Source organism: Acinonyx jubatus, chromosome D3 (genome assembly GCF_027475565.1).
Source record: "Acinonyx jubatus isolate Ajub_Pintada_27869175 chromosome D3, VMU_Ajub_asm_v1.0, whole genome shotgun sequence".
Lineage (NCBI taxonomy): Eukaryota > Metazoa > Chordata > Mammalia > Carnivora > Felidae > Acinonyx > Acinonyx jubatus.
This window is the reverse complement of record NC_069392.1, coordinates 19,744,430-19,772,214: the sequence shown is the minus strand read 5'-3', so window position 1 is coordinate 19,772,214 and position 27,785 is coordinate 19,744,430. Positions and strand designations below refer to the sequence as shown.

Sequence of the window (27,785 nt, the reverse complement as noted above, 5' to 3'; positions counted from 1 at the left end):
CCAGAAAGGACATGGGGAGACCAGCAGAGGAAGTGAAATTTTCCATGGTGGTTTACAGCAGAGCCTGTGAAACTGGGTGAGCACCCTGTCCCCCAAGGGGGCGGCCTAGGGGCGCTTCACCAGATGCAGCTGCAGCTGCAGCTACAGCAGGTTGCGGTGGGGCTCAGGCATCTGCATGTGGAACAGCTCCCAGGGGGTCTGTGGTGCTGATCCTCCCAGGACCACACTCTGCGTGGCCTCACTCCTGCTCCCCCGCTGCTCCCAGCACGGGTGAGAGGCCCACAGGGAGGCACAGTGTGAGGCACAGATGTCCTGCTCTCTCCCATCCAGGGCCTGTGGGGATGGGGCCCTGCATCCCTGCTTGTCCATTTGCTCCCTCCCATCAGGGCTGGAACCAATCTGTCCTAACTCAGCCTCCCCAAGTATCTGGGGTCACCCAGACAGCACCATCTCCCTGAGGTAGCAAGTAGCAGGGACACTGGGGATGTAACTGTGTCTCCTGCTACTAACAGTTCCTGGCACAGCCCCACATGGCCAAGGGTGGAGTCAGGAATCACACCTCGGGAGACCCCAGGCTCCAACTCTGGCAGCCTGACCTCTCTGAACATGTCTAGGCTTCAGAGAAAGTCTAACGCTGTCATAACCCCCAGCTCTGGAGCCCTGAAGAAGCCCGGGCCTCAAGCCATCAAAGATCTTCATGCCTTCTAATAAACCCCTTTCTGCCACCCCATACATACTCCACCTGGTTTCCTGCCCCCCATCGCTCGCTGCACAAGATGCTTGGGTATCCATGCTTAGCTGTTACCAGCAAATCATGCTTCCCTCTCAATTCAAAGTACTTCCTCAGGGTGTCCAGCCAGGCCCAAGGACTGAGTGACAGTCCTGTGCTGAATATTCCCTCAGGACCCTGCATACTCCCCGTTGCAACACTCTTTACACCAAGACTAGGATCTAATTAATACTCCTCCTCATACTTAGTTCAGTCCTGTGAGGGAAGATGGTGCCGGAAATCAGGCCCTGACACGCTGACTGAATATACACTGTGCATGCAGGTAACTCCCACCAGACACTGCAGAACGTTCTTTGGGACCAGACAGGCACTCAGACCCGGGGCCTCCTCCTGCTAGTCACTTCCACGTGCCCAGGGAAAGTCTGCAGCTCCATTCAGGCAGGAGCAGGGTCAGCCCCACCCAGCCTTCCTCCAGCCCCTCCGGCAGGGAAGGAGCCCACCTCTGTGTGTGCTTAGAGACTGTGTCCTGACCCATCACCTGGACCCCACATGCTTTCTCCTCCCCTCTCTCCTCAGTGAGCACACCATGTCTGATTCAGCCTATTCTCCTATTCACTAACAATCGTTGCTTCTATTACATGATTAGTTAGCTTGTTAGTTAATTAGTCACATTACTTATTACCTCATGTGTCTGTGAGGGGGAAGTAAGGCACATGACTATAACCATGACGCTCATGTTTAGACTCGGAGGTTATGGTTGGTGTTGGCGCATTCCTCCAACAGTGTTGAGCCCCTGCTATGTGCCCAGTTCTATGCCAAGCACTAGTCAGAGGCTGTCAGCGACAGAGTCTGGGGTCCAGAAAACCACACGCAAGAGGAGAAAATAGGTCTTAGTCTATACACATTCCGTGTACAAGACACAAAGGAGAAATTACCGGAGTTCTGACATGCTGCTCTCTGGGACGGCACAGAGGTGCCCATATGGAGGATCATGATGTCATCCACGCAATGGGGACCTGAACTATCCCTGCCTCTCAGGCTCCTGGGAATGAGAAACATCATAATGTGTGGGCCAGCGGGCTGAGTATAGGCACCTGTCAGCTCCTTGTAAAATATTCACCATGAGTGATCTTCAGGTTGGGAGGATGAACAGTACTCAGTCTGGAGCTCAGTCAGTGTAGCAGTCAGGACTTGTCCCTGCTCCCAGGCTCCTCCCCAGGTGTGCCCTGCACTCAGCTCCATGTGGTCCCGACCCCAGGACCCAGCTTCCACAGACACCGAGGAATGGACAGAAGGGGGTCTGGCACCAAGAGTCTGCAGAATACGGAATCTCAGCCTCGCCTGGCTCACTCCATGGTCCTATAAACTGCAGGCCTCCCTGCCCCATGGGAGGAGATGCCCCTTCTGAACTGATGCTGGGCAGAGAAGAGAGGGCTCAGAGGCCAGCAGAAGCTGAGCTAGTGGTGACCACTACAGGTCACAAGCCATGGCAGAGCCCTCCATGGAGCTCCCGAAGTTGTATAGGATTTCCTTTGGCCTAGGAGAGCAGGTTGTGGGGCTGAGGGTGTGGGCTTGGGGTAAGAACACTCCTCTCTGTTCCTCTGGATTCTCTGTCTTCTGACAGCCTCAGCTGCCTCCTCGGGTGGCCAGAGCAGGCTCGTCTGATTTTAGACCTAGGCAGGCAATGCCTTTGTAGAATAACAGGGCCGGGGGACCCTGCCCCATCTGTGGAGTCTCAGGAGGCACAGCTCTGGGACATCTTCTTCATGGCCTAGACCCCTCTCCTTCTCTTCACTCTCTGAAGAGGTGTTGTCCCAGCCTCAGCCCACACACTTGGCCTCCATAGGACCGGAGCTGGGTCTGCCCCAAACTCTGAGTCAGCTCAGAAAACCTTAGAGGGAATGGACCTTACTTCCTTCAGGCCCCTCTCCTCTCCTCTCATACAGGCTCTGTGCCTCTTACAACCTGAGCCAGACCCTGCCCATGTCAGTAGCCCTGGCCAGATCCAGGACCCCCTGCTCTCTAGATAAGCTCATGCATGAATCTGCATCTTGGAACCAGCAGAAGCCAAGCCAGGACCCCAAGCCAGATATATATAAAGACAGTGAAGGACCCTTAGGAATCCCTGACTAATTCTGAGGATCCTACTTGGGGACATGGCCACCCTGAGAATCAGACAAACCCTGTGCCAGGACAAGGCTGACCATTTCTGTGCCATTTCCCATGACAGGGGACAACTGGTAGTAATTCGTTGTGACACAGATAAATGAGGAAGCGAGACACAAACCTGCCATCCCTGGCCTGGCATTTACTCGCATTGGCTCTCTGGGCAGGTGTAGGTCAGGCCTTAGGGTCAGGAGCCTTCCCTGGTCCTGGCCCAGCCCCTGCACAGTGGGAGACTCCAGCAGGTTCTCTGTCCTCAGTATCTGTATATCATACCGAACAGTAGAGAGCTATACTGACTTGTGGGGACTGTACTGACATATTATACTATATAATGAGGCTTTAGGGTGTCATCATACATTACATGGGCCCCAGATGTAATCACATGTCACAAAAGAGAGGACACAGTTGTCTCAGACAGCACAGTCCTGCGGAAATTCCTCTTCCCTTGGGTACAGCCAGCCTGGATGGGCCCCAGGGGCTGTGCCTCCCCTGATTTCCTGGATGAGGTGTCCCCACATCCTGAAGGACTGTCTGAGGCTTTGTGAAGAGGGAACCAGGCCTCTATTGCCCCAGGCTCTTCCCTCCTTAGTTTTTACAGAAACTGTGGAAGAAATGCAGATACCCACTTAGGTCCCATGTGGGGACTCTCTCCTGGCCCCACTGTCCTCCCACTGCCCCAAATCCCATCACCTGCACCAGGCAGGTCTAACCCTTAGCTCAGGTGGGACCCACATGGCCTCACACCACCCCTGTGCTGACCCTGCAGGGTCCACATCTGCAATTGGACATCACCTGTCATTCCAGGATAAAGATCTTTTCCAAGACGTCAATAAAGTTGTATCATGCACTGAATTTCTCTTCAAGATTCTTTGGCTTGTGGTTTTGAAATTGACTTTTAGAGCAATTGCATGAAATCAAAATGACAGATGATGAATTTATTAAGAAGGAAGAGCAGGGGCATCTGGGTGACTCAGCCCGTTAAGCGTCTGACTCTTGATTTTGGCTAATGTCATGATCTTGCAGTTTGTGAGTTCAAACCATGAATGGAGCTCCACGCTGATGGTGGGGAGCCTGCATGGATTTCTCTCTCCCTGTCTCTCTGCCCCTCCCCTGCTCGTTCTCTCTCTCTCCCTCTCTCAAAATAAATAAACTTAAAAAAATTTTAAAGAAGGAAAAACAGAAGCTTCCCCTATTCCCACTCCTTTCTAAATCACAGCGATACCTCCGTGGGGATGGGGAGACACAGGACAGAGAATCATTGTGTCCTAGAAAAGCATGGTAAGTATACTTGCATTATTCATCTGCGACTTGCTTATGGACCTGGAAAACTAGAAAGACAATTTTTTGTGGGAGTTCCTAAGACTAAAATAATATTTCCAGGAATTTTTCAGGTTAAAGGATCCTGAAAAGGTCACTCTAGACGATTATAATCTGGAGATTCTCACCATAGGATTTCTCATCAACAGGACAAAGAAATCGCTAGCACCTTAGGGAGGTTCTTAGGTTCCCCAGTCCCATGGCCAAGTGCAACAGCGTCCCCCACAGATGCCTGACAGACTGAGAGGACCAAGCTGTCTTCTTCAGGACCCAGAACATTCTGGCTGAGGTCGACCCTCATCCTCTCTCGGCCTGGGTGGCCTTCCTCACCTGGTGCAGGTGACTATTGCTGCCTTGCACCTGCCAGCCTCCACTCTTCTCTCTGCCTCTTCAGGGACTGGGGATCGGTGGTCCTCTCCTGGCCTCCCCTCCCTGTCAGGTGCACCCCTCGCTCATGTCCCTGCTCGTGCCATCCAGTCTGTGGGTGTTGGGGAAAGCAGTGACAGGTCATCCACATGGGACCTCAGACAGGGGGCCAGGAACACATACACATGAAGCACCTTAATCCCTGTGGCTACAGTTGATAAGGGGTTGGGGGGAGGAAAGGACTAGTAACCACTCCTCTGAATGGCCTCAGCCCCTGGGTGACTTAAGGAGAACCCAGGGCTGGTCTGAACCCACCCATGTCAAACTTGTGCCCGCCCCAGCAGTTTCCTCCTGGAGGCCCCTCCAGTGCCCAGCAGCTGCCAAGAGATCCTGACTTTTTTTTTTTTATGTTTTTTAAATTTATTTTTGAGACAGAGACAGAGCATGAGCAGGGGAGGGGCAGAGAGAAAGAGGGAGACACAGAATCCGAAGCAGACTGAGCTGTCAGCACAGAGCCTGGCGCTGGCCTCGAACTCACAGACTGTGAGATCATGACATGAGCCGAAGTCGGGCCTAACTGACTGAGCCACCCAGGTGCCCCAAGAGATCCTGACTTATTACCTAGAAACTGCCTCTTACCACACCTGACCACACTTTCTGTGCCCAGAATGCTCACCTTAGGAGAAAAGTCCACACAGGCCCTGAACTGGGTTGGAATCCCAGGTCCCTCAGGTTTTTCCTGTTCTTTCAGATCCTTTATACCTTTCCCCAAGGACACTACTGTGCTCTTCCCGTACACATCTCACTGCTTGTTTCTTCTTTCTGTACATCTCTAGAGCAGCTCCAGAATAACTGCTTCAGAAGGAACTGTGTGTTTTGTTCATGCAAAATTCCCAGGATGTAATGTGTGCCAGAATAATATGGGTCTGAATAAATGTCTGCTCTGTGGATGCTGTCCTGTCTCTGTCTTTGAAGCATTAGTCCCCAGTCACCTTTCGCCCCACACACATCAGGCTTGAATCCATACTTGGCACCAATAATAATGATTCCCTGAAGCCTGTGTCCCACAGTGCTAAGCTGTGACACCACATGCATGACCTCCCACCACCTTAGAGACAGGTACAGGGATGCCTCAGTGAAACCTGTGCCCTCTTCCACAAAATGAGCCTGTTCGTGTTTTCATGAATAATCTGGGCACCTCATGCCAGGACGTGAGGCAGGCAGGAGCCATGCATAGAAAAGTCATTCCTCCCTGGGGCAGCAGTCCATGGAGCAAGACTCAGCATCTGAGCTGTAGGTTAAGAATCTCCACTTTACTGAGAACAAACTGAGGGTTGATGGGGGGTGGGAGGGAGGGGAGGGTGGGTGATGGGTATTGAGGAGGGCACCTTTTGGGATGAGCACTGGGTGTTGTATGGAAGCCAATTTGACAATAAATTTCATATATTGAAAAAAAAAAAAAAAGAATCTCCACTTTACAAGGGAGGCCCCAGCACCTCCAGCAGTCAGTGTGGAGTGGCCACCAGGGGGGCAACAGAGATCACCTGCCAAAGCCACCTGCAGATGGGAGAGTCTGGCCATTACGGCTTTTAACAGACAAGGGGGGTTAGCAACCCGGACCTGAGACCTTCAGGTTATTTGTCATTGGCCTACAGTGTCATCCTTCACTTTCAAGTACACATTCTTCAGGGTGTATGTGTGTTGGGTCCTGCTCATGGAGACATCGCCTATTCCTCTAATACAGGTAGAGGCACTTTGCCCACCACCAACACATACCCCAGCACACTTTAACGGACCTAAAGCACTTTGTCCACAAACACTGGACCTCCCTGTGATCACACATTTCCCCTTCCCTTCCCTGAGCTGTCAGACACAGCTCCTCCTCCTTCCTGGAAGTTCCTCCCACCTGCACCCTCACCTGTGCCTCCACTTACGTCCCTCAAGAAAGGGAGAGGGGACTGGAATATTCTGTTCTTCCCTTTCACAGTGCCCGCAACACAGCAATTTTTATGATAATATTTTTTCAACCTCACTTATACATTAAGATGTTTATTACATATTTTCCCCAACAACTGAAGACAACATAATTATGACAGAGTTGGCTTGAGGAGTCAGTAAACTTTGAAGCCCCCTCTCATTCTCTTATATGGCAATATTTCTTTCTTCACCTGATCCGTGCAGGGTCCAGCCTGAAGATGAAGCTGACTATTACTGTCAGTCAAGAGACAGCAGTGGTGATGCTCACAGTGACACAGGCAGAGGGGGAAGTGAGACACAAACTACTTCCCCATCTATGTCACACTCTCCTTCAGCCTCAGGAGGAATGTGGACAAAGAATTCAGTAGGTCTGGCCCAGGTCTCCAGATCTGAGATGCCCAGACCTCTCTTCCAACCCAACTGCCCAGGCAGGCTCTGCACCCTGTAGGTGAGGAGTGCATGTGCAGGAGGCAGGATGAAGCTGTCAGGTTTTCCTGGCTAGGGTATTTGTTGGGGATGGAAGAACAGGTTGGAAGGACACACAGAGAGACATCCATAGACACATGACAAGCTCGAGGTGACAAGGGGAAGTCTCAGCTTTCAGTTGAAGAATCAGTGCTGTGTCTCTGGATGGAAGCATTTCTTCTTTAGCACCAAGACCTCTAGGGCAGTGAGTGTAGGATCATGGGAACAGGGAGCAGTAGCTTGGCAGCAGGTCTCCAGGTTTATCAGTGGGGAAATGCTCCCAATTACAGTCCCTGATTCCTGGACGCATGAATGCCAGCTATGGGAGAAACAGTGCCACATAGCGCACATGTGTTTAGAGCAAAGAACGTGTCCTGGAAGGGGTTGCCATGTGGCTGCCAGAGCAACTGAGTCTTCAAGAGGCTGCTAGTCTGTTCATTCGAGCCGGATGCTTCAGAATGTTGAAGAACATGGCCTGATCAGTGAATTCATGGGCACGAGCGTGTTGCACCGCTTCATTTGATGTGAAATGAGTGCCTTGGGAAAAAGCTGCATGTGGAATATGACAACAGTTGCTTAAGCATTCCGTGAGTCCATGGAGAATCATCTGGGCAGAAAATGGCAGGCAAAGAAAGCAAGTCCCTATCTGGGGCTGTAGTACTAACATTGTTAACTATCGGGGTGGCCACACATCATAAAGAAACCTCTGTGAACCAGCCCTAAGTGTTCTTCTCTATGTCACCACTCATAATATGGCCCCACAAGACCATAGTTGTAGGCAATAGAGAAAAGACAATGCAGCAAGGTTGGGGTCATGGGCACTGGGATGGAGTATGGACCCAGCCTATGCGACCATTTTCTCATGCAACTCACCTGTGACTTGAGGACCTAGTGAAGCCTGATCTCCTACTAGCCTCTTCCAGTTAATGGAAGAGATGGAGAGCTCTTGAGAATGCCCAAGTCATGGCATGACTGGTCAGATAACACCCAGTCCATTCAGGCAACTCAGGTCATGGGGTAATAAAGAGCATACAGTCTGTATAAGGCTCAGTATCAACCTAAAGTGTTTTCCAAATGAAGCTTTCTGTTTATACAGATGAAATGGAAATTGGTAGGCTGCTCATCTATTTCAGTTCTAGGAACACCATGATCAACTGGCCGACATCAATGAACTCGGTCAAATAATTCTGATTACTAATTTGATTCTGCTGCTCATTGTGGCAACCACCCCCACCTCATCACTGTTGATAAAATGGACCATTGTGTCTCCTGCCCAACCAAGGATCCCATCAAGTACAATCTAGTATCCAATTCAGGGTTCGGAGCCTCTAGAAAAAAACATATGTATATAAACACACACACCTACATACAAAGAGACAGCAGAGACATTTAGTATATATTTACTCACACATTCATGATATTCCTATATGTGCACGTGCATAAATCTATAATATTAAGGGATGCATTGCAGCCTCACAGGAATTTGATGTCATGCTAAATACACGCACCTGGCACAGGAGTCAGAAACTGAAGGGAGATGAAAGGTGCAGCCACTGCAATGTGGTCACTGTCAGATGCTAAGGAGATGACCCAGCAGTTAAGCCTCTGACTGGCAGCTACAAAAAGCCTTGCTTCCCCTTCAGTTTGCTCAGGAATTCACATAGGAATCACTCCTGTGAGTCATGTCATCAAAAAGAGAAACAAACAGCAAAATGAATTCTGGCAACACATCACTCAAGCCCTGAAAATTTTAACTTATAAGAAAATATTACCTTGAAACTGAATGAGTTTTAAATCACAGACACCTTAGATTCTCACACCTCCTTCCCCCTCAGACAAACAGGAATGTTCCCCGCAGGGACTGACCCTGTTGTCCCCAAACACACGCCCGCCACATGTTCCTTCTTCCCATCCTGACAGCAGCTCCAAGGTCACCTCTGCAGAGAGGACCACACAGCACCTCCCTGTCATTTCTTCTGATCTCCATCTTAATGGCCTACTACTGAATGGTTTTCTCCCTGCCATTATTTTATTAATTCACTGATTGGTGGTAATCATTTCCCTATGGTCAATAACATTTTCATGTAAAACAAACACATGATAATCAGAGGCAGGAACAGACAAATCCCCTCCCAACAAAGTCTGGAGTCAGATGGCTCTTCTCCAGACACTCACCAATTCCAAGAATTCCCAACTATGTTCATTTTTTGTCCCAACAGCCCAGCTACAGAGCTTTGCTTTTCTTTCTTGCTGACAATAGACAGGTGCCTGCTGCAGCTCCAGCTGTCACACCCGTGCTCAAGAGGAAAGGCACTCCACAAATCTGATCTCTTTCCTTACTTCATGACAGCGAAAGTCCCCAAACAGATCCCCAGCTGAATGACATATCCATTGGCCAGTGCTGAGCAACAGGGCCCATCCTGGCCCAGAGGGACATGGGAATAGCAATGGCTTGGCTTTCAAATGAATGTAGAACACAAGACGTAGGTAGAAGGCGGTAGAGACGTCTGCTGTGTCACCAAAACAAGTGTGTCCACTACGCCGCCCCTCCCACAGCACGGAAATTCTGGGAAAGAAACTGTGCCTTCTTCGTAGAGATTTCCCAGGATGGAAAGTCGGCCAGACCGAAGTGGGTCTGAATAAATGTTTGTTGAGTGTGTGTTCTCCTGTCTCTGTCCTTGGAACACCAGCCACCATGGCCCTATTTGGTGCACCAGCTGACAGCACTAGCAAGAGGCAGTCCCCGAGTCCTGTGTCACCTCCTGCAAGGCCCAGAGCCACACCCATGACCACCCACCTCCCCAGAGATGTGAGCAGTAAAACCTCAGATGGGCCTTACCTGCTCCTCCCATTGGCCTGTTCCTATTTTCATGGATACTCTCATCTCCTGAAGTCTGGCCTTGAGAGTGGCAGGGGCCATGTAGAGAAGAGCGGTTCCTCCCCTGGGGACAGCAGTGCATCAATCAGGGAATCCTACTCTGAGCTGTGGGTTCTGAATCTCCAGCGGGGCAAAGGACTTCCCCGCGCCTCCAGCAGCCAGTGTGGAGCCACCACCAGAGGGCAGCAGAGATCACCCAGCAAAGCCACCTGCACACAGGGAGGCTCCAGGTATCAGGGGTTCTAACAAGGGGGGAGGGCTGCTCACCAGGACCTGAGACCTGTGGGAAAGATGTCGTTTCCACAGCACCACCTCTGACTCTGATGTAAAATTCTGACTCGCTGTCTCTCAGTTCTGTGCCTTGTAGATTTGTCTCTGTCTCTGGCACAGGTCCAGTACCTCATGCCTCTCCAGCCCGACCCATTCCTGCTAAACTCAGCCACTGTCAAACCTTGCTAAAGCTGGGTCTGTCCCTGGCACTGAGCACACCCTCAGAGTACTGAGGCATAGGATCGATAACCTGTCCTCGGGACAGAAACCTACAATACCTCAATGGCTCCTTAAAAATCCATGTGTACTTGGCAAGGGAGGAATTCGGTTTGGGTTCTAGTGTTCCTCAACAGAGATATAACTTAGGAACCACACTGACCTAAGCCACCTTATACTGCCTGCAGAGGAAACGTGCTCATGAGTTCAGAAAATGCAAACAAACGCCACCTCTGAGCCCAGCCAGGACAAGCCACCCCAGGAGCGAGGTCAGGACACGGAGAGAGATGGAGTATGGACCCAGCCTATGCGACCAGAGTGTAAGTCAGAATTCCCTGGGCTGAGGGTGGGTCTGCAGGGCTGTCCCTCCCTTCTCTGGCCCCTTGGGGCTGAGCCCTTCTCTGAAACCACAAAGCTCCTCAGCAGCAGCCCCTGAGCCCTGGCTGATTTGCATAACCAGCAGGTCTCTCCAGCAAGGGGATAAGAGAGACTTTGCCCAGTCTTGGGCCTTGGTAGCAGAATCAGAGTGCCTCCACCATGGCCTGGACCCCTCTCCTCCTCGGCCTCCTCGCTCACTGCACAGGTGCTGCACCCAGGCTCAGACCCACTGCAGACCCAGGGATCTGGGGCAATCCAGGCCCTGACTCTGAGCTCAGCAGGGGGCTGCTTGTTGGGGGAAGGATGGTTATGACCCTGCTGCAGGATGAGAGACTGGAGGGGTGTAATCTCCCCAAATCCTCACTGGCTCTGTGTGACCCTGAGGCACTACACCTGCCCGGAGAAAAATGAAAATGGACCCCTTTGTTCAAAAGCTCCATACACCAGCCAGGCCTATTGGCCTCAGGGGCTGAAATGATTAGAGGGTGGAAACAGGGGGCCCAGATCCCTGGAGCTCAGGCCAGGTAGGTGAGGGTCTCCTGAGATGAGATCCACAGCTGAAACCTCTTTTCTCTCTTGCAGGTTCTGTGGCTTCCTATGAGCTGACTCAGCCCCCATCAGTGTTAGTGAACCTGGGACAGATGGCCAGGATCACATGTGGAGGAAACAACATTGGAAATAAAGATGCTTACTGGTACCAGCAGAAGTCAGGCCAGGCCCCCATGCTGATTATCTATGAGGACAGCAAACGGCCCTCAGGGATCCCTGACCGATTCTCTGGCACCAACTCGGGGAACATGGCCACCTTGACCATCAGCGGGGCCCGGGCCGAAGATGAGGCTGACTACTACTGCCAGGTGTGGGACAGCAGTAGTGATGCTCACGGTGACACAGGCAGAGGGGGAAGTGAGACGAAAACCCCTTCCCCATTTGTGTTACACTTTCCTCTAGCTCCAGAAGGCCTGTGCACAAAGCAATGCAGAAGATCTGACAGAGGTGTCCAGACCCAAGGTCCCCAGACCTCCCTATGCACCCACCCTTCAGGTGGTTGATTTGTAGATCCTGAGATTGTCTGGGCCAGACTGTGTGTGAGAGCAAAGGGACTGGCTGGAAGGACAAACAGAAACATCCATCCACTGCTCATTATCCCTGCATTTCCATATGGTGGTCATGGGCTACTCCCTCACATAATGGACAGTATTAGAACCCAGACATTTCCAGCTCAGCTGAACTCCTAAAGCCCTGCCACCATGCCAGCTGGGGACTCTGAGTGGAGCAGACAAGTGCATTACCCACTGTGGTGTCACCCCCCTCCTGGGCTCACACATGCACCCACCTCTGCCTAGAGCCCCTGACAGCTCACAAGGGGTCCTCCTGGCTGGGAAGTGCTCTTGGTTCAGACAACTGCCTCCCCAGATTTTTGCCCTTCTCAGAGAGGTTCCATTGAGAGACGCCCTGAATCCAAGGTCCCAAGGCCCTACCTCAGGTTCAAATGTCTGAAAGGTCCCAGCTTTAGAGCTCCCTGAAGGATTGAGGCCTCATCTGACATCTCATTCTGTGTGGGTCACTCTTCTTTCTGCCCAGTCTGACCTCCCTCCTCCTTCCAGGTTTCCGCACATGCACTTCTCTGTCTCAGAGTCTGATTGCAGAAACCCAATCCGGGCTGGTGGGCATCCCTGACAGGGCCCTCAGGGACATTAAGAGGTCACTATATACCCACATCTAGGGTTTCTCCCCCAATTCTCCAATGTGCATGTCAAATCCCCAGAGATCAAATTGTTTCTTATATTTTGATACAATGAGAAAAGATGCAGACACACTATGTGCCCTAGGTTCTGATGGACAGTTCGCAAGTCACATCCAACCTGATGGTGAATGAGGGATGTGGAGAAGTTGCTCCCTCTTACAAAGTGACCAGAAGATACACAATCACAAGAGTGAGACACAAAATGGGTGCTGCCTCACTTCTACCCCCAAGTTGGGCATAAGAACCTCTCCTTTTTTTTTTTAATGTTTATTTAATTTTGAAGGAGTCAGACAGAGCACGAGCAGGGGAAGGGCAGAGAGGGAAGGAGACACAGAATCTGAAGCAGGCTCCAGGCTCTGAGATGTCAGCACAGAGACCGATGCGGGGCTTGAACTCAGAAGCCATGAGATCATGAGCTGAAGTCAGACACCCAACCGACTGAGCCACCCAGGCACCCCAAGAACCTCTCTTTATACCCATCCTACCCAGAAATATAGACAGAAAACAATTTTGTGAAATACAGTTGAGCTGTCAGTGCTGTCACTTAATAAACCACCAGAGTCCCCCCTCATCCACATGAAATCTACCCACATCCCCAGAAACCACAGTCTGCAAATAAAGAGAATATTGGCAGCCATGCTTCCACCTACTATGTGAAACCACCCAGTGAATAATTACAAACATGCTCAGCCCTTCCCCACAGAGGATACAAAATACCTTATTGTCTACCACTGATATTTATTTTTGTCCCAGATGAAATGATACCCTATAACTTCATCTTGAGATAGAAAGTTAACTATTATGAACACATCTGATGGTAGATGACAATGGGATGAGACAGGAGAACAAAAGAAAGGCATATGATTGCTATGTATCCAAACAGATTCATATCAACATCAGGAAGAAACACTTGTTCCTTGAATTGTTCTCATTTCTGCCACTACCTGTGGTCAGAGTGGTGTCTATAATTATCTTCTTCACTAATGACCCCATATCCCCTTCCCTCAGCAAATACCTGAGCTAGTCGTCATCCCTGCCAGTTGGGAACACCACCTTTGTCTGGAAATTTGGTCCATTATCACATCTACTGAACTGGATTATGGTGAATTTATGACTATAATCACAGTCCAAGTTTAGGGGATTTTCTGAATCCATATATACTTCTGCTTGTCCCAGTGTGTGGTAGAGACCCAACTGCCCCTTGATAGATATCAGAATCATTGAGCCAGTGCCCCCTGCTTTTCCTGGTGATTCACTGCCAGAAAGACACAGGAGGGGCCATGGTGCCCTCTCAATCACCAGCGCAGAGCAGACAAGATCCCGCTGGGTATCATCCCATTCACAACACACAACCCATGTGGCTGATGAAAAAGTCTGTTCCTAAACCATTTTTTCCACATCACTACAGGGTCTACAATCTGTATCAAGCTCAGTTGATGAGGGCAGGACAACTAAGCCCAAGAACCAGGTGACCTAGTAGGACCTGGGGAGACAAGGAGAAGAAGTGAGATGTTCCAGGGTGGCCCAGACTCCTGGCCTGTGACACTCAGTGAGCACACAGTCCCCTGAGGAGGGGGGGGGGGGGTGGTCTTCACAAGATGCAGCTGCAGGCACGGCAGGTCTGGGTGGGGCCCCGGGCATCTGCATATGGAACAGCTCCCAGGTGCCTGTGGTGCTGATCCTCCCAGGACCACACTCTGTGTGGCCTTACCTCTGCTCCCTGGCTGCTCCCAGCACAGGTGAGAGGCCCACAGGGAGGCACAGTGTGTGGCACAGGCACCCTGCTCTCTCCCACCCAGGGTTCATGGGGTCAGGTGCATGCCCTCACCTCTGTCCATATTGCTCCCTCACCTCAGGGCTGAACTCAGCCTCCCTTTCTTCTTGCAGGCCCCTCTCTTCTCCTGGTTTACAGACTCCATGCCTCCCTTGGCCTTATGCTACCTCCCTCCATGTCAGTGGCCCTGGGGAGGCCGAGGATCCCCTGCTCCAAAGATAAGCTCAGGCGTGAACATGCATCTTGATACCCACAGAAGGCAAGCCAGGTCCCCAATCTGGTTATATATACAGATAGGAGCAACCATCCAGGTCTGATTCTGAGGATGCAACTTAGGGACATGGCCCCCCGGCATGACCAGGACCACGAGGGCTAGGACAAGGTTGCCATTGCTGTATCATCTATCATGGCAGCAGGAATGTTAGGGAATGACTCACAGTGACACAGAAGGATGGGGATGGGACACAAACCCTCCCACCATGGCCTGGATCTCACTTCCACCTGCCCTCTCAGTAGGTGCTGTCAGGCCTTAGGATTGGTGTCCTCCCTGGTCCTGGCCTGACTCTCCAGGGTGGGAGAAACCAGCAGGTTCTTCCTCTGGTCTGTGTTTATCCTAATGAACAGAGTTGGGGGGCTCTCCTGACTATTGGGATTATTGAGTTTTATGGTTGATAGTAAAGATTTAGGGTGTCATTAAATATCACATTGGCCCCAGATGTAATCACATGCCACTCAGGAGGGGAGACAGCTGTCTCAGAGAGCACAGTCCTGCAGGAACTCCTCTTCTCCTTGGATACAGGCAGCCTGCATGGGCCACAGGGGCCATGCCTACCCTGCTTTCCTCGGTGAGGCGTCCCCACATCCTGAAGGACTGCCAGATGCTTTGTGAAGAGGGGACAAGGCCCCTACTGCCCCGGGCTCTTCCATCCTTAGATTTTGCACAAACTGTGGAAGAAATGCAGCCACCATCTTGGATCCTACCTGGGGACTTTCTCCTGGCACCACTGTCCTCCCATTGCCCCAAATCCCATCACCTGCACCAGGCAGGTCCGACCCTTAGCTCAGGTCTGACCCACATGGATTCACCCCCACCCTGAGGCTGACCCTGTGTGGTGGCTCTGTTTGCATTAAGCACCCTTCCGTTTTCTGAGAGGACAGACCCTTTCCCAGACTTGTAAAACTTTTTGATAAATTGAATTTCTCTTCATGGCTCCTTGATCTGTGGTTTGAAATTGATTTTTAGAGCAATTGCATGAAGTCAAAATAATAGATGAGGAATTTATTAAGAGGGAAAAGCATAAGCTTCCCCTATTTCCACTCCTGACTTGAGTCAGAAAGATACCTTCGTGGGTGTTGAGAGACACAGTACAGAAAATCATTTTCTCCTCACCAAATCATGGCAAGTACAGTTGGAATATTTCATCTAAAATTTACTCATTGACCTTATGAACTAGAAAGGCAACCTTTTATGGGAATCCCTATGACCAAAATAATATTTCCAGGGATTTTTCAGGTTAAAGGATCATGAGCAGGTCACTACAGAGAATTATTCTCCAGAGATTCTCAACAACATGACAATGAATGGGCTGGCACCCTTGTCCAGGTGGCCCCATGCCAAGTGCGCAGCGCCCCCCACAGGCAGCTACTAGAACTGAGGGGAAGAATGGGGCGCCTGGGTGGCTCAGTCGGTTGAGCGTCCGACTTCAGCTCAGGTCACGATCTCGCGGTTCGTGATTTCGAGCCCTGCGTCGGGCTCTGGGCTGATGGCTCAGAGCCTGGAGCCTGCTTCCGATTCTGTGTCTCCCTCTCTCTCTGCCCCTCCCCCATTCATGCTCTGTCTCTGTCTCAAAAATAAATAAACATAAAAAAAATTAAAAAAAAAAAGAACTGAGGGGAAGAAGCTGTCTCCTTCAGGACCTGGAACATTCTGGCTGAGGTCAACCCTCATCCCCTCTCAGCCTGGGCAGCCTTTCTCACCTGGTGCAGGTGACTGTTGCTGCCTGGCACCTGCCAGCCTCTGCTCTTCTCTCTGCCTCTCAGGGACTGGGGACCTGCAGGCCTCTCCCAGCCTCCCTTCCCTCTCAGATGCACCCCTCCCTCATGTTCCTGTTCAGCTCAGCCAGTCTGGGGGTGTTGGGGAGAGCAGTGCTAGGTCATCCACGTGGGACGATACAGGAGAACAGGACAAAAGGTACATTAGTACTTGTCTCCCTGTGGTTTTAGGTGGTAAGGGGCAGGTGGAGATGAATAATAATCACTGGCCTGAATGGCCTCTACCCCCAGGTGATCTAGGGAGATTCCCAGGCACTGAGCACACTCGTGTCAAACCTGTTCCTTTCTACCTCAGTATCTTCCTGCTGGCGGCCCCTAAATGTGCCCAGCAGCCACTAAGAGAACTTATTACCCGGAAAATGCCTCTTACCATACCTGATCACATCCCTCTGTGCCCAGAATCCTCACCTTAGGAGAAACTCGCACTGGCCCTGAACCGGATTTGAATCCTAGATCCCGCAAGTCTGTCCCATTCTTTCAGATCCTCTCACGGCTCCTCCCCTCCTCAGGGCACTGAATGGGCTCTTCCCACACTTGTTTCTCTTCCCTGAGTAGGGTCAGAGTTCCCTCTTCAATATGGACTGTGTCCTGTTCATGCAAAATTCTCAGGATGGAAAGTGAACCAGACCAATGTGGGTCTGAATACATGTTGGCTGGGTGGATGCTCTCCTGTCTCTCTGTCTTTGGAGCATTTATCCCCGGTCACTACCCCCCAACACACATAAGCCCTGTATTCACAGTTGGCACCAATTAAAGCCACTCCCTGAGTCCTATATCCCCCATGCAGTACCACCTGTATGACCTCCCACCACTGCAGAGAGGAGTGCAAGGACTCTTCAGTGAAACCTGTGTTCTCCTCCTCCAGATGAAACTCTTCATGTTATCATGGGTAATCTGGGCCCCTCATGCCAGAACATGAGGCAGCAGAAACCATGCATAGAGAAGTCATTCCTCACTGGGGCAGCAGTCCATGGAGCAGGGATAGGTTAGGAATCTACACTTTACAAGGGAGGCCCCTACACCTCCAGCCACCAGTGTGGAGTGGCCACCAGGGGGCAGCAGAGACCACCTGCCAAAGCCACCTGCAGATGGGGAGGGCCTGGCCATCAGGGCTCCTAACAGGCTGAGACCTTCAGGTCATTTGTCATTTGTCTACAGTGTCATCCTTCACACTCATGTACAAATTCTTCAGGGTATGTGTGTGTTGGGTCCTGTTCATGGAGATGCTGCCTATTTCTCTAATATAGGCCGAGCCAAAATGCCCCCCACCAACCCGTGCCCTAACCCACCCTAATGAAACATAATGTGGTCACTATCCACAAACACCCTTCCTCCCTGTGATCACACATTTCCCCCTCTCTCCCCTGTGCTGACAGCCCCCTGTCCTGACAGACTCAACTGCTCCTCCTTTCTGGAAGTTCCTCCCACCTACCCCCTCACCTGTCCCTCCACTCACCTCCCTCAAGGAAGGGAGAGGGGACTGGAAAGTTCTGTTCTTCCCTTTCCCAGTGCCTGCAACACAGTGATTTTCTCGGTAAACTTTTTTATACTTAAATTATACATTAATATGTTTATTATATATTTTTCCCAACAGCTAAAGACAACTTAATTATGGTAAAGACACCCTTGAAGAGTTACTACATTCTGAAGCCCCCTCTTATTCTCTTATATGGCAATCAGTTCTTTTTGCACTTGATCTGTTCCTGCCCCTGACTACAGCATAGGGATAATAAGACACATGCCCTGTAACCTGCTGCGTGAGCTCATGGCCATGAGAAGACATTTACAGCACCTTGATGATTTGGAAAGGCCAAGTGTTCTTGATACAGGATGAATTTTATTTGGTCTCTGAGGCCATGAGCTGTGACCTGGTGTATGACCCTGCACCTAGTAAGTCTCATAGTGTCACTTATAGAATGGGCCCAGAAAATAAAGACACACTCCACCTCTGAAGTCTCAGTTGCCAAGCCAGCCAAGGAGAGAACCCAGAACATAATCTGGGATGGAGATGTTGGCCCCAGACCATGGGACCAGGCTGCTCCTCCCCTCTCTGTGGCCCTTGGGGCTGAGCCCTTCTCTGAAGCCACAAGGCTCCTAAGCAGCAGCCCCTGAGGCCTGGCTGATTTGCATGAACAGCAGGTCTCTCCAGCAAGGGGATAAGAGAGGCCCGTGAGGAACTTTGGCCAGCCTCTGGTCTTGGCAGCGGCATTGAGGTGCCTCCACCATGGCCTGGACCCCTCTCCTCCTCAGTGTCCTGGCATACTACACAGGTGCTGTGCCGAGACTCACACCCACCCCAGCCTCAGAGATTTGAGACAAGACTGGGTCTGACTCTGAGCTCAGCAGGGCACTGCCTGTGGTGGGGGGTTGGGGGGGGCAGGATGCTCATGATCTGCCGCAGGATGAGGGGCTGGAGTGGTGAAGTTCCCCCACTGTGCCCACTGGCTCTGTGTCAGTCCTGAGGGGCTGCATCTGACCAGAGAAAGTGGGGGGGGGGGGCGCGGAGTTCTTATTTGTGAACTCCGTGCACCAGTGAAGCCTGGGGACCTCGGTGGCTGAGACTGATGGGAAGGGGTACCCTGTCCACCCAGATTATCTTTAGATCTCAATCTGGGTCAGGCAGGTGGGAGCTTCCTAAGGATGAGACCCTAAGCTGAATGTCCACCTTTCCTTTTCTCTCTTGCAGGCTCCGTGACCTCAAACAGGCTGACTCAGCCCCCTTCCATTTCAGTGGCCCTGGGAGAGATGGCAAGGATCACCTGTGAGGGAAACAACATCGGAAATACATATGTTTCCTGGTACCAGCAGAAGCCGAACCAGGTGCCCCTGATGATTATTTATCGGGATAGCAACCGGCCCTCAGGGATCCCTGACCGATTCTCTGGCTCTAACTCTGGGAACACGGCCACCCTGACCGTCAGCGGGGCCCGGGCCGAGGACGAGGCTGACTATTACTGTCTGTCTGCTGACAGCAGTAGTAATGTTCACAGTGATACAGGCAGATGAGGAAGTGAGACACAAATCCCTTCCCTGTCTGGGTCACACTGTCCTCCAGCCCCAGGAGGCCTGTAGACAAACCAATGAGCAGGTCTGGCCCAGGTCCCCAGGTCTGAGGTCTGCCTCCCCCTCCCAGCCCTGCAGGCAGGCTCTACAAAGGATGTCTAAGGGACAACACAAAAATTACTATTGCAATGAGATTCCATTTGTTTGAAGAGACAGAGCCATGACTGAACATGCTCTGTGCAGATGTGGATGACATTTCAAGGGGGCCACATCTCACTTCTGGAGATGAAAACTGCACTGGATGACACTGAGAACAGATTAGATGCTGCAAAAGAAGAGAGCAGTAAACTCCGTAACATCAAAATAGTAACCATCCAAAACGAAATAAGACACAAAGTCTGAAAGAAATGAACGTAGCCTCTGCTGGTGGCCGGACCCCTCATGCAGCCTACCAGGCATGTAACTGGAGTCCCCCAGCAAAGAAGATGGGGGAACAGAGAATGTGGGTAAAGAAATATTGGCCAAAAACGTCACAAGTATGGTGAAGACAATTGCTGACATAGTCAAGAAGTTCAACAAAGGTCAAGCTCAGGAAGCAGGAGGCACCACCAATGCCAAACACGTCACAGTCACACTACTGAACACCAGTACAGAAGGGACATCTGTAAAGCAGCCAGAAGGAACATGCATGTCCTATGCTAAGAACAAATATGGTAAAAGCAGATTTCTTATTATAAGCCACGCAAGTAAGAAGACAGCAGACAAATATCTTTTAAAAACACCTATTAAAATATGTGTATGGGGCACCTGGGTGGCTTGGTCTGTTGAGCGTCCGACTTCACCTCAGGTCATGATGTCGCAGTTCGTGGGTTTGAGCCCTGCGTTGGGCTCTGTGCTGACAGTTCAAGCCTGGGGCCTGCTTCAGATTCTGGGTCTCTCTCTCTCTCTCTCTCTCTCTCTCTCTCTCTCTCTCTCTCCCTCTCTCTGCCCCTCCCCTGCTCTTTCTCTCTCTCTCTCAAAACTAAATAAAAACATTACAAAAAATTTTTTCATCAAAATAATTTTGTAAAACAGAAAAATCTGTCAACCTTAAATTCGTTACCCAGTGAAAATATCTTTCAAAAATGAAGCCAAATAAAACTTTCAGACTGTACAACTTTTCATAATTGATCACCCACAGACCTTCACTGCAACAGAGAGTGACAGACACTCCTCAGAGAGAGGAGTACTATATCAGATAGCAACGTGAATCCACACAAAGGAATGAAAAACAGCAGCTATGGGAACTACATGGACCGATTTAGAAACATCTATCTTATATTAATGTTTCTAAAAGATCACTGTGTAGAGGCGCCTGGGTAGCTCAGTCCGTTAAACATATAACTGTTGGGGCGCCTGGGTGGCTCAGCCGGTTAAGTGACTGGACTTCTGCTCAGGTCATGATCTCACAGCTTGTGAGTTCAAGCCCAGTGTCGGGCTCTGTACTGATAGCTTAGAGCCTGGAGCCTGCTTCGAATTCTGTGTCTCCCTCTCTCTCTACCCCTCTCCCACTCACAGTCTGTCTCTCTCAAAAAAAAAATTTTTTTTAATTAAAAAATTAAAAAAATAAAAATAAAAAATAACGGTGTAAAGCAAAATATAACAGCAATATGCCCTAGTTCATGATGAATCTCAAATAAAACACATGACTACCATAGCACAAAACTGGGGGGTGAGCGAGAAGAACATATTTCAAAAGTCTTATGCTCCATGTGAAGTGATGTAGAATCACAGGAAGATAGACTTTGGGAGGTAGATTGGTGCTGTAAACCCTAAAGAAACCACTAAAATAAAACCTTTCATAACAAAAAGAGTTATATCTCATAAGGTGTTTCAGGGTTCTCCAGGGATAACCAGTAGGAGATACACACAGCTGACCCTTGAACAACACGGGTTTGAACTGCTCAAATCCAGTTATACACAATGTTTTACACTACAGTAATGTAAACGTATTCTTCTCTTCCTTATGATTTTCTCCCCAAATTTGTATGCTTTATTCCCACATGACAGCCAGGGATGGGGAGTGCTGAACAGCCAGACAGGTGGAAGGACCTTCCTCCAGTAGAGGGTGCCTGTCCAGTCTGCATTCTGCCCAACCACATACATGATTTTCAGGAAAACAGTAAGGGTACCTCAAGGAACACTCTGAGGAATGGGGTCTCAGTGGGGGGTGCACACCTGTGGAACTACGGGTAGCAGAGAAGTTTCTTCTCTATTACCAGGGCCCTTCTGTGGGACCTACCATGTCACCACACAGCCTTCTTGTCAATGAGGAACTTGGTGAAGTTCCATGTGATGGCATTTCCCAGCATGCCCCACCCTTGGGCTGGACTTCCATCCACATCCACAGCAGGAGGACCTTGCATTTCATGCAGATTTTGCTGTACATGGGGAATTTGACCTTATAGCCAGCGGTGAACTCTTTGATCTGCACATTACTCCCTGGCTGCTGCCTCCAACTGGCTCCATAAACCACACTCGGCATATGGGGCTCACAGGGCAAGGAGCTGAGTGTAGTTCACATCTGTGTTGCCTCATTGTTAGGGTATTATTGGTGACAATGCACAGGCACTCATGCAGATCAACCATGTGCCCATCAATGTCCTTAGAGGAGAATCAATGCATGAGGTAAGCACAGCCTCCATCTTTGCTGGAGTCTCACATGGTGCTGGCCAGGCAGGGGTTCCCGGGGCCCTGCACAGCAGCACCAGCTACGTGAATTTTCTTTTTCTTTTTTAATGTTTACCTATCTATTTTGGGGGGTGGGGGGAGGAGCAGAGAAAGAGGTGGAGAGAGAGAATCCTAAGTAGATTCCGAGCTGTCAGCACAAAGCCCTATGTGGGGCTCGAACTCACAAACCATGAGATCATGACCTGAGTCGAAATCCAGAGTCAGATGCTTAACTGACTGAGCCACCCAGGTGCCCCAGCTATCCTAATTTTCTTTTTTTTTTAATTTTTTTTAATGTTTATTTATTTTTTGAGAGAGAGATTCACAGAGTGTGAGCAGGGGAGGGGCAGAGAGAGACAGGAAGACACAGAATCTGAAGCAGGCTCCAGGCTCTGAGCTGTCAGCACAGAGCCCGACGCGGGGCTTGAACCGTGAGATCATGACCTGAGCTGAAGCCAGGCGTTCAACCAACTGAGCCAACCAGGTGCCCCTGAGCTATCCTAATTTTCTTAATTTTCTATTAAAAACATTTTAAGCTCACTTTTTTGTGAGAGTACAATATATAATACATAGAACATATGAAATATATGTTAATCAGCTGTTTATGTTGTCAGCAAGGTTTCTCATCAATTGTAGGCTATTAATACTTAAAGTTTGGGGGAGTCAAAAGTTATAAGCAGATTTGTGACTGCACAGGGGTCAGCACAACTAACTCCTGCTTTGTTCAAAATTCAACTGTAATACAAGTTTTTCACAATGTGTTCCAAAAAATAGATGAATGTGATAGACTTCCTGACTGATTTTACGTAGCCATTGTTACAATGACACCAAAAATAGACATCATTAGAAAACTATAGACCAATACCTCTTACAAATATGGGCACAAAATCCTCAACAAAACACTATCAAACCAAATCCAGCAACATACAGAAAGAATTAGACACCATGAGCAAATGGGACTTATTGCAACAATACAAGGTATTTTAACATACAAAAAAAAAAAAAACGATTAATGTACTACATCATACCAATAGGATAAAATACAAAAATCACATGATTATCACAATAGATTCAGAAAGTGCATTTGACAAATCCAACATCATTTAATTAGAAAAACACTTAACAAACCAGGCATATAAAGCAACTTGCCTGTACTTGACAAAGGACATTGATAAAAGTCACGTAGCTAAAATCATACTAGATGGTGAAATACTGCATCCTTTTCCCTTTAAGATCAGAAATAGGAGGGGTGCCTGCTGGAAGCCAAGCTCTCCAACCAGCCTGATGGCAGGGCCCGGGCGGTGGACGGATCGGGACTGCAGGGTGGCCCATCGACAGTGAAGCTTCTTGCACTCCTGCTTTGATGTAATTTGGCCCTAACGTTGGTCGGGGCAGCCCCACGACCAATGAAAGTACCTGGGGAATTGTCTGTTGGGGAATTGCCCTCCACAGGTCCCCTGGGAGAAGAACCACTGGGGAAAGAAATAAGGTTCCGCAAGGAAATTGTGCGGCCCTACATCTAGCCCTCGCCACCCCCTATAAAGACTCCTCTACCTAAAGGAAGGATAGCCCCATATATTTCCCAGCCAAGGAGGGAACAAATGGATTCCAAAGCCCCACTCCGGCAACAAAGGAATGTATCTATGGGCACAAGTTACTCCAACCCTCAGGCCCACTTGGCCCCCAGGAGGCATTCCAGATGATGACTGAACTTAGTCGATTAAGGTACAGAATGGTTCATTAGTTCCTAGGTGTATTGTCTCTCTGGGAATGCATAAGGCATGGGTTTCTAAGGCCCTCTTGGCCCCCTCCTGGCACCTCAGACCGAGGCGAATTCTTTTGTTCCTCAAACCACAAATGGTTCGGGGAAACAACTAAGAGGTCATGTCCCTGTAACTGTTCCACTTGAGATGTTGAGAGATAGATGACCTTTCATGAAAATAGCAAAGCAAATGCTTTATAGACTATAGATAAACGTAGATACATAATGAAAATAATATGAAGAAATTAATAAGCAAAGGGCAGGAGGGAACATCACAAGAAAATAACCATGTTGTTCCTTAATGGGTTATTACACATAGGAACATTTTTAGAATTAGGTAATGCCAGAAAACAGATGACGCATGCTACAAGGAAATTGCTTACAAATATAGTGTCACGATAAAGCGGCCAGTCTAACACACTGCTGTTGTCTGTGTCCGTTTTATTTTTGTTTTATTTTATTTTCACTTTTTCGCCAACGCCATTCATCCTTCGGGAACCCCTGGACCTGCTGGAGCTGGACTCCGGCAGGTGCCTGGGTGGCTCCGTTGGTTGAGTATCCAACTTCAGCTCAAATCATGATATCAGGGTTCATGAGCTTGAGCCCTGCATCAGGCTCGCTGCTGTCAACACAGAGCCCACTTCGGCTCCTCTGTCCTCCCACCCTCTCTCTGCCCCTCCTCCCACTTGCCTCTCTTTCTCAAAAATAAATAAACATTTAAGGATCAGAAACAAGAAAGACAAGTGTGTTTTGTGCAGAAGCTCTGTCAGCCAGCTAAGTGTTCTCCTATACCTCAGCCGGTTACAGACTGTCCCCACCAAGCCACAGTTGTATGAGATAGAGAAAAGACAATGAATGCAGCAGGGGTTGGGGTCCTGGGCACTCGGGCCTCTTTCTCATGGGACTCATCTGTGCCTTCAGGACCTGGTAAAGCCTGATCTCATATTTACCTCTTCACACTGATGATGGAGAGCTGATGTGAATGCCCAGTCCTTGGCATGGTTGGTCACAAAGCACCAGTTCACACAGACAGCTCGGGTTATAGGGTCATTTAGTGGCTCATGATCAGCATACATCCTCTGCTAAGATTCAGTAGCAACCAAAATCTTGGGAGATGGAGGCTTCTATTTATACAGATGAAGTAATAATTGGTAGGGTGCCCATCTATTTCAGTTCCAGGAACATATCATTAACTAGCCAACACCAACATATGTGTCAAATGATTCTGATTACCATTTGGTCCCATTAATCATTATGGTAGCCATCCCCACCTTGTCCCTTATGATAAAGTGGAACTGCGGGCTTTGTAACAAAGCAAGGATCCCATCAACTACAACTTTGGTACCCAATTCAGAGCTCAGAACCCTCAGAAAAGATATGTGTATATATTGTAAATATATGTGTACCTCTACACACACAAGCATACGTGCATCTACAAACGTACACACCACAAACAATAAATATGCATGTGCACACATATTCAATAGCATACTCACACGTCTGTGTGTAAAAATATATAATATGAAGGGATGTGTGACAGGAATTTGATGTCATGCGGAACACACACACATGGGTGAGCTACAGATAAGCCACAGTGACTCAGCTACAAAAGGGCTCCTGCTTCCCTTTCAGTTTGCAGGGAAGCTCACACAGGGACTCCTCTCGTGAATCTCCTTACCTGGAAACATACAACAATGAGAATTCTAACCCATCACTCCTGTCCCCGAGGTTATATGAGAAAATAATCATCTTGGAACTCAAATAGTTTTGAATCACAGACTCCTAAGATCCTCACTGTCCCTGCATCCTCAGACAAACCAGACTCTTCTCCACAGGGACTATCTCCAGACACACTCTTTAGTTCTTGTTCCTTCTTCCCATCCTGACAGCAGCTCCAAGGTCACCTCTGCAGAGAGGCCTCCTCCAGCCTCTCACCACACAGCACCTGCCTGTCATCTTGTTTGATCTCAATTCATTGTCTACATACCACACAACGCAGCACATTTTCCCATCACTATATTTATTCATTGATTTGTTGTGTTAATTATTATCCTAACTGGTCAGGAAATTGTTAATGCAATACATGCACCTCTCAGTCAGAGGCATGGACATTCATAAGCTCATTTTTCTCCCACAAAAACAGCTCTGAAGTCAGATGTGTTTCTCCAGGTAGTCAGCAATTCCGTGAGGTCCCGTATCTGCTCACTTTCGGTCTCACCATCACTACTGTGGAGGACTTGCTTTTCATTGTTGTTGACAACAGACCTCGGAATGGCTGCTGCAGCGCCAACTATCACATCCATGGTCAAGAAGAAAGCACTGCACATTAAAAAAAAAATTTCTTTAAGGGGCACCTGGGTCAGTTAAGCGTCCGACTTCGGCTCAGGTCATGATCTTGCAGTTTGTGCGTTTGAGCCCCGGGTTGGGCTCTGTGCTGACAGCTTGGAGCCTGGACCCTGCTTCAGATTCTGTGTCTCCCTCTCTCTCTCTGCCCCTCCCCTGCTCACACACACTCTCTCTGTCAAAAATAAAACTTTAAAAATTTTTCAATTGAGAAAGAAAGGCACTGCATGTATCTAGGCTGTTTTTCCTTCACAAGAGCAAGTGTCTCAGGAAAGAACCCCAGCTGACTGACACATCCATGGGCAAGCACTGGGCCACAAGGTCAATTGTGGCCCGGTAAGACCTGAGAATAGCAATGGTTTGGCTTTTAAATGAGTATTCAAGGCAAGATCCAGATAGAGACTGTCTGCTGTATCACCAAAGCATGTGTGTCCAATATACTGCCCCACAAACAAGATGGAAATTCTGGGACAGGGACTGTGTCTTGTTCACACTCATTTCCCAGGATGGAATGTCTGCCAGACAAAGTGGGTCAATAAATGCTTGCTGGTGAGAGCTCTCCTGTCTCCAACCTTGGACTAACAGCCACCACTGCCCTATTTTAGCCCTGCACCAGCAGCCAGAACCAGTAGGAGGAGGACTCGGAGTCCTGTGTCCCCTCGTGCCAAGCCCCAGACCCACATACATGACCACCCACCACCTGAGGTATGTGTAGTAATACCTCCTGTGCACCTTGCTTTCTCCTCCCCCAAATGAGCCTGCGCATACATTCATGAGTAATCTGATCCCTTCCTGCCTCATCTTGAGGCTGGCAGGGGCTACTTAGAGACAGGCAATTCCTCCCCTGGGGCCAGCAGTCCATGGAACAGGGAATCCTGCTCTGAACTGTGGATTCTGAACCTCCACCTGACAAAGGACTTCCCTGAGCCCCCAGCAGCCCTGTGTAGTGGCCACCAGGGGGCAGCAGAGATCACCTGGCAAAGCCACCTGCAGATGATGGGGGAGGGTCTGGGCATCAAGGCTCCTAACAGGGAGGAAAGGGTGAGTCTCCAGAATCTGAGACCTGAGGGGAAAGGTGTAGGTTTTCTGCAGTATCACTTTGACACTGATCTACAGTTCTGACTCGGGGTGTCTCACATCTGTCTTCTGTAGAATTTGCCTCTACCTCTAGCACAGGTCCAGCACTCCATGCCTCTCCAGCCCACCTCATTTCTGCTAAACTCAGTCACTGTCAAACCTACCTCAAGCTGGGTCTGCCCCTGGTAGAGTGCAGCCTGGGGGTATTGAGGCACAGCATCTATGATCTGTCTCAGCAGATCTCCCCAAGAATAGACACTACAGCACCTCAAGGGCTCCTTAAAATTCCATGTGCACTTAGCAAGGGAGGAATTTGTTCAGGTTTGATGCTCACACACAGTGATCTGGGGTAGGACACTGCACTGACCTAAGCCTCCCATTGGTAACCCAAGGGCAAAGACAGAACACAACCTGGGGTGGAGATGTCAGACTGAACTATGGGATCAGAGAGTAGATCAGAAGCCACTTGGATGAGGATTGGTCTGCATGGGCTGCCACTTCCCTCTCTGTGCCTCTTGGAACTGAGTCCTTCTCAAAAACCACCAAGTTTCTTAG

At 49.6% G+C, this 27,785-nt stretch overlaps 3 protein-coding genes, 1 long non-coding RNA gene and 2 gene segments (V, D, J or C); 5 read left to right on the top strand and 1 right to left on the bottom strand.

Moving 5' to 3' along the window:
- LOC106988627 (immunoglobulin lambda-1 light chain-like) overlaps positions 1 to 27,785 on the top strand; it is a 308,524-nt gene that overhangs the window by 172,429 nt on the left and 108,310 nt on the right. The window lies entirely within an intron of this gene.
- The window catches only part of LOC128312485 (immunoglobulin lambda-1 light chain-like), a 442,895-nt gene that overhangs the window by 330,127 nt on the left and 84,983 nt on the right, over positions 1 to 27,785 (top strand). Inside the window, exons 1-2 of one of the 2 annotated variants that reach the window (XM_053206511.1) lie at positions 18,474 to 18,606; positions 19,023 to 19,318. The exons of the other annotated variant lie outside the window; for it this stretch is intronic. Coding sequence (XP_053062486.1) covers positions 18,561 to 18,606; positions 19,023 to 19,318 — 342 coding nt within the window. The 5' untranslated portion in view covers positions 18,474 to 18,560. Of the gene's footprint in view, positions 1 to 18,473; positions 18,607 to 19,022; positions 19,319 to 27,785 lie in introns of those variants that run through there. 2 annotated transcript variants of the gene reach the window in all.
- Positions 1 to 27,785, top strand: part of LOC106988621 (immunoglobulin lambda-1 light chain-like) — a 505,411-nt gene that overhangs the window by 406,072 nt on the left and 71,554 nt on the right. The window lies entirely within an intron of this gene.
- LOC106988734 (immunoglobulin lambda variable 5-39-like) overlaps positions 1 to 27,785 on the top strand; it is a 603,934-nt gene that overhangs the window by 518,704 nt on the left and 57,445 nt on the right.
- The window catches only part of LOC113595120 (uncharacterized), a 251,930-nt gene that overhangs the window by 180,418 nt on the left and 43,727 nt on the right, over positions 1 to 27,785 (bottom strand). For all 3 annotated transcript variants that reach the window (XR_008291857.1, XR_008291856.1, XR_003415578.2), the window contains exon 5: positions 1,666 to 1,772. This is a non-coding gene — a long non-coding RNA (uncharacterized LOC113595120). The remainder of the gene's footprint in view (positions 1 to 1,665; positions 1,773 to 27,785) is intronic.
- Positions 10,824 to 11,830, top strand: LOC128312487 (immunoglobulin lambda variable 3-9-like). The segment is given in 2 exon segments: positions 10,824 to 10,968; positions 11,346 to 11,830. Coding segments are annotated over 2 exon segments (516 nt in total).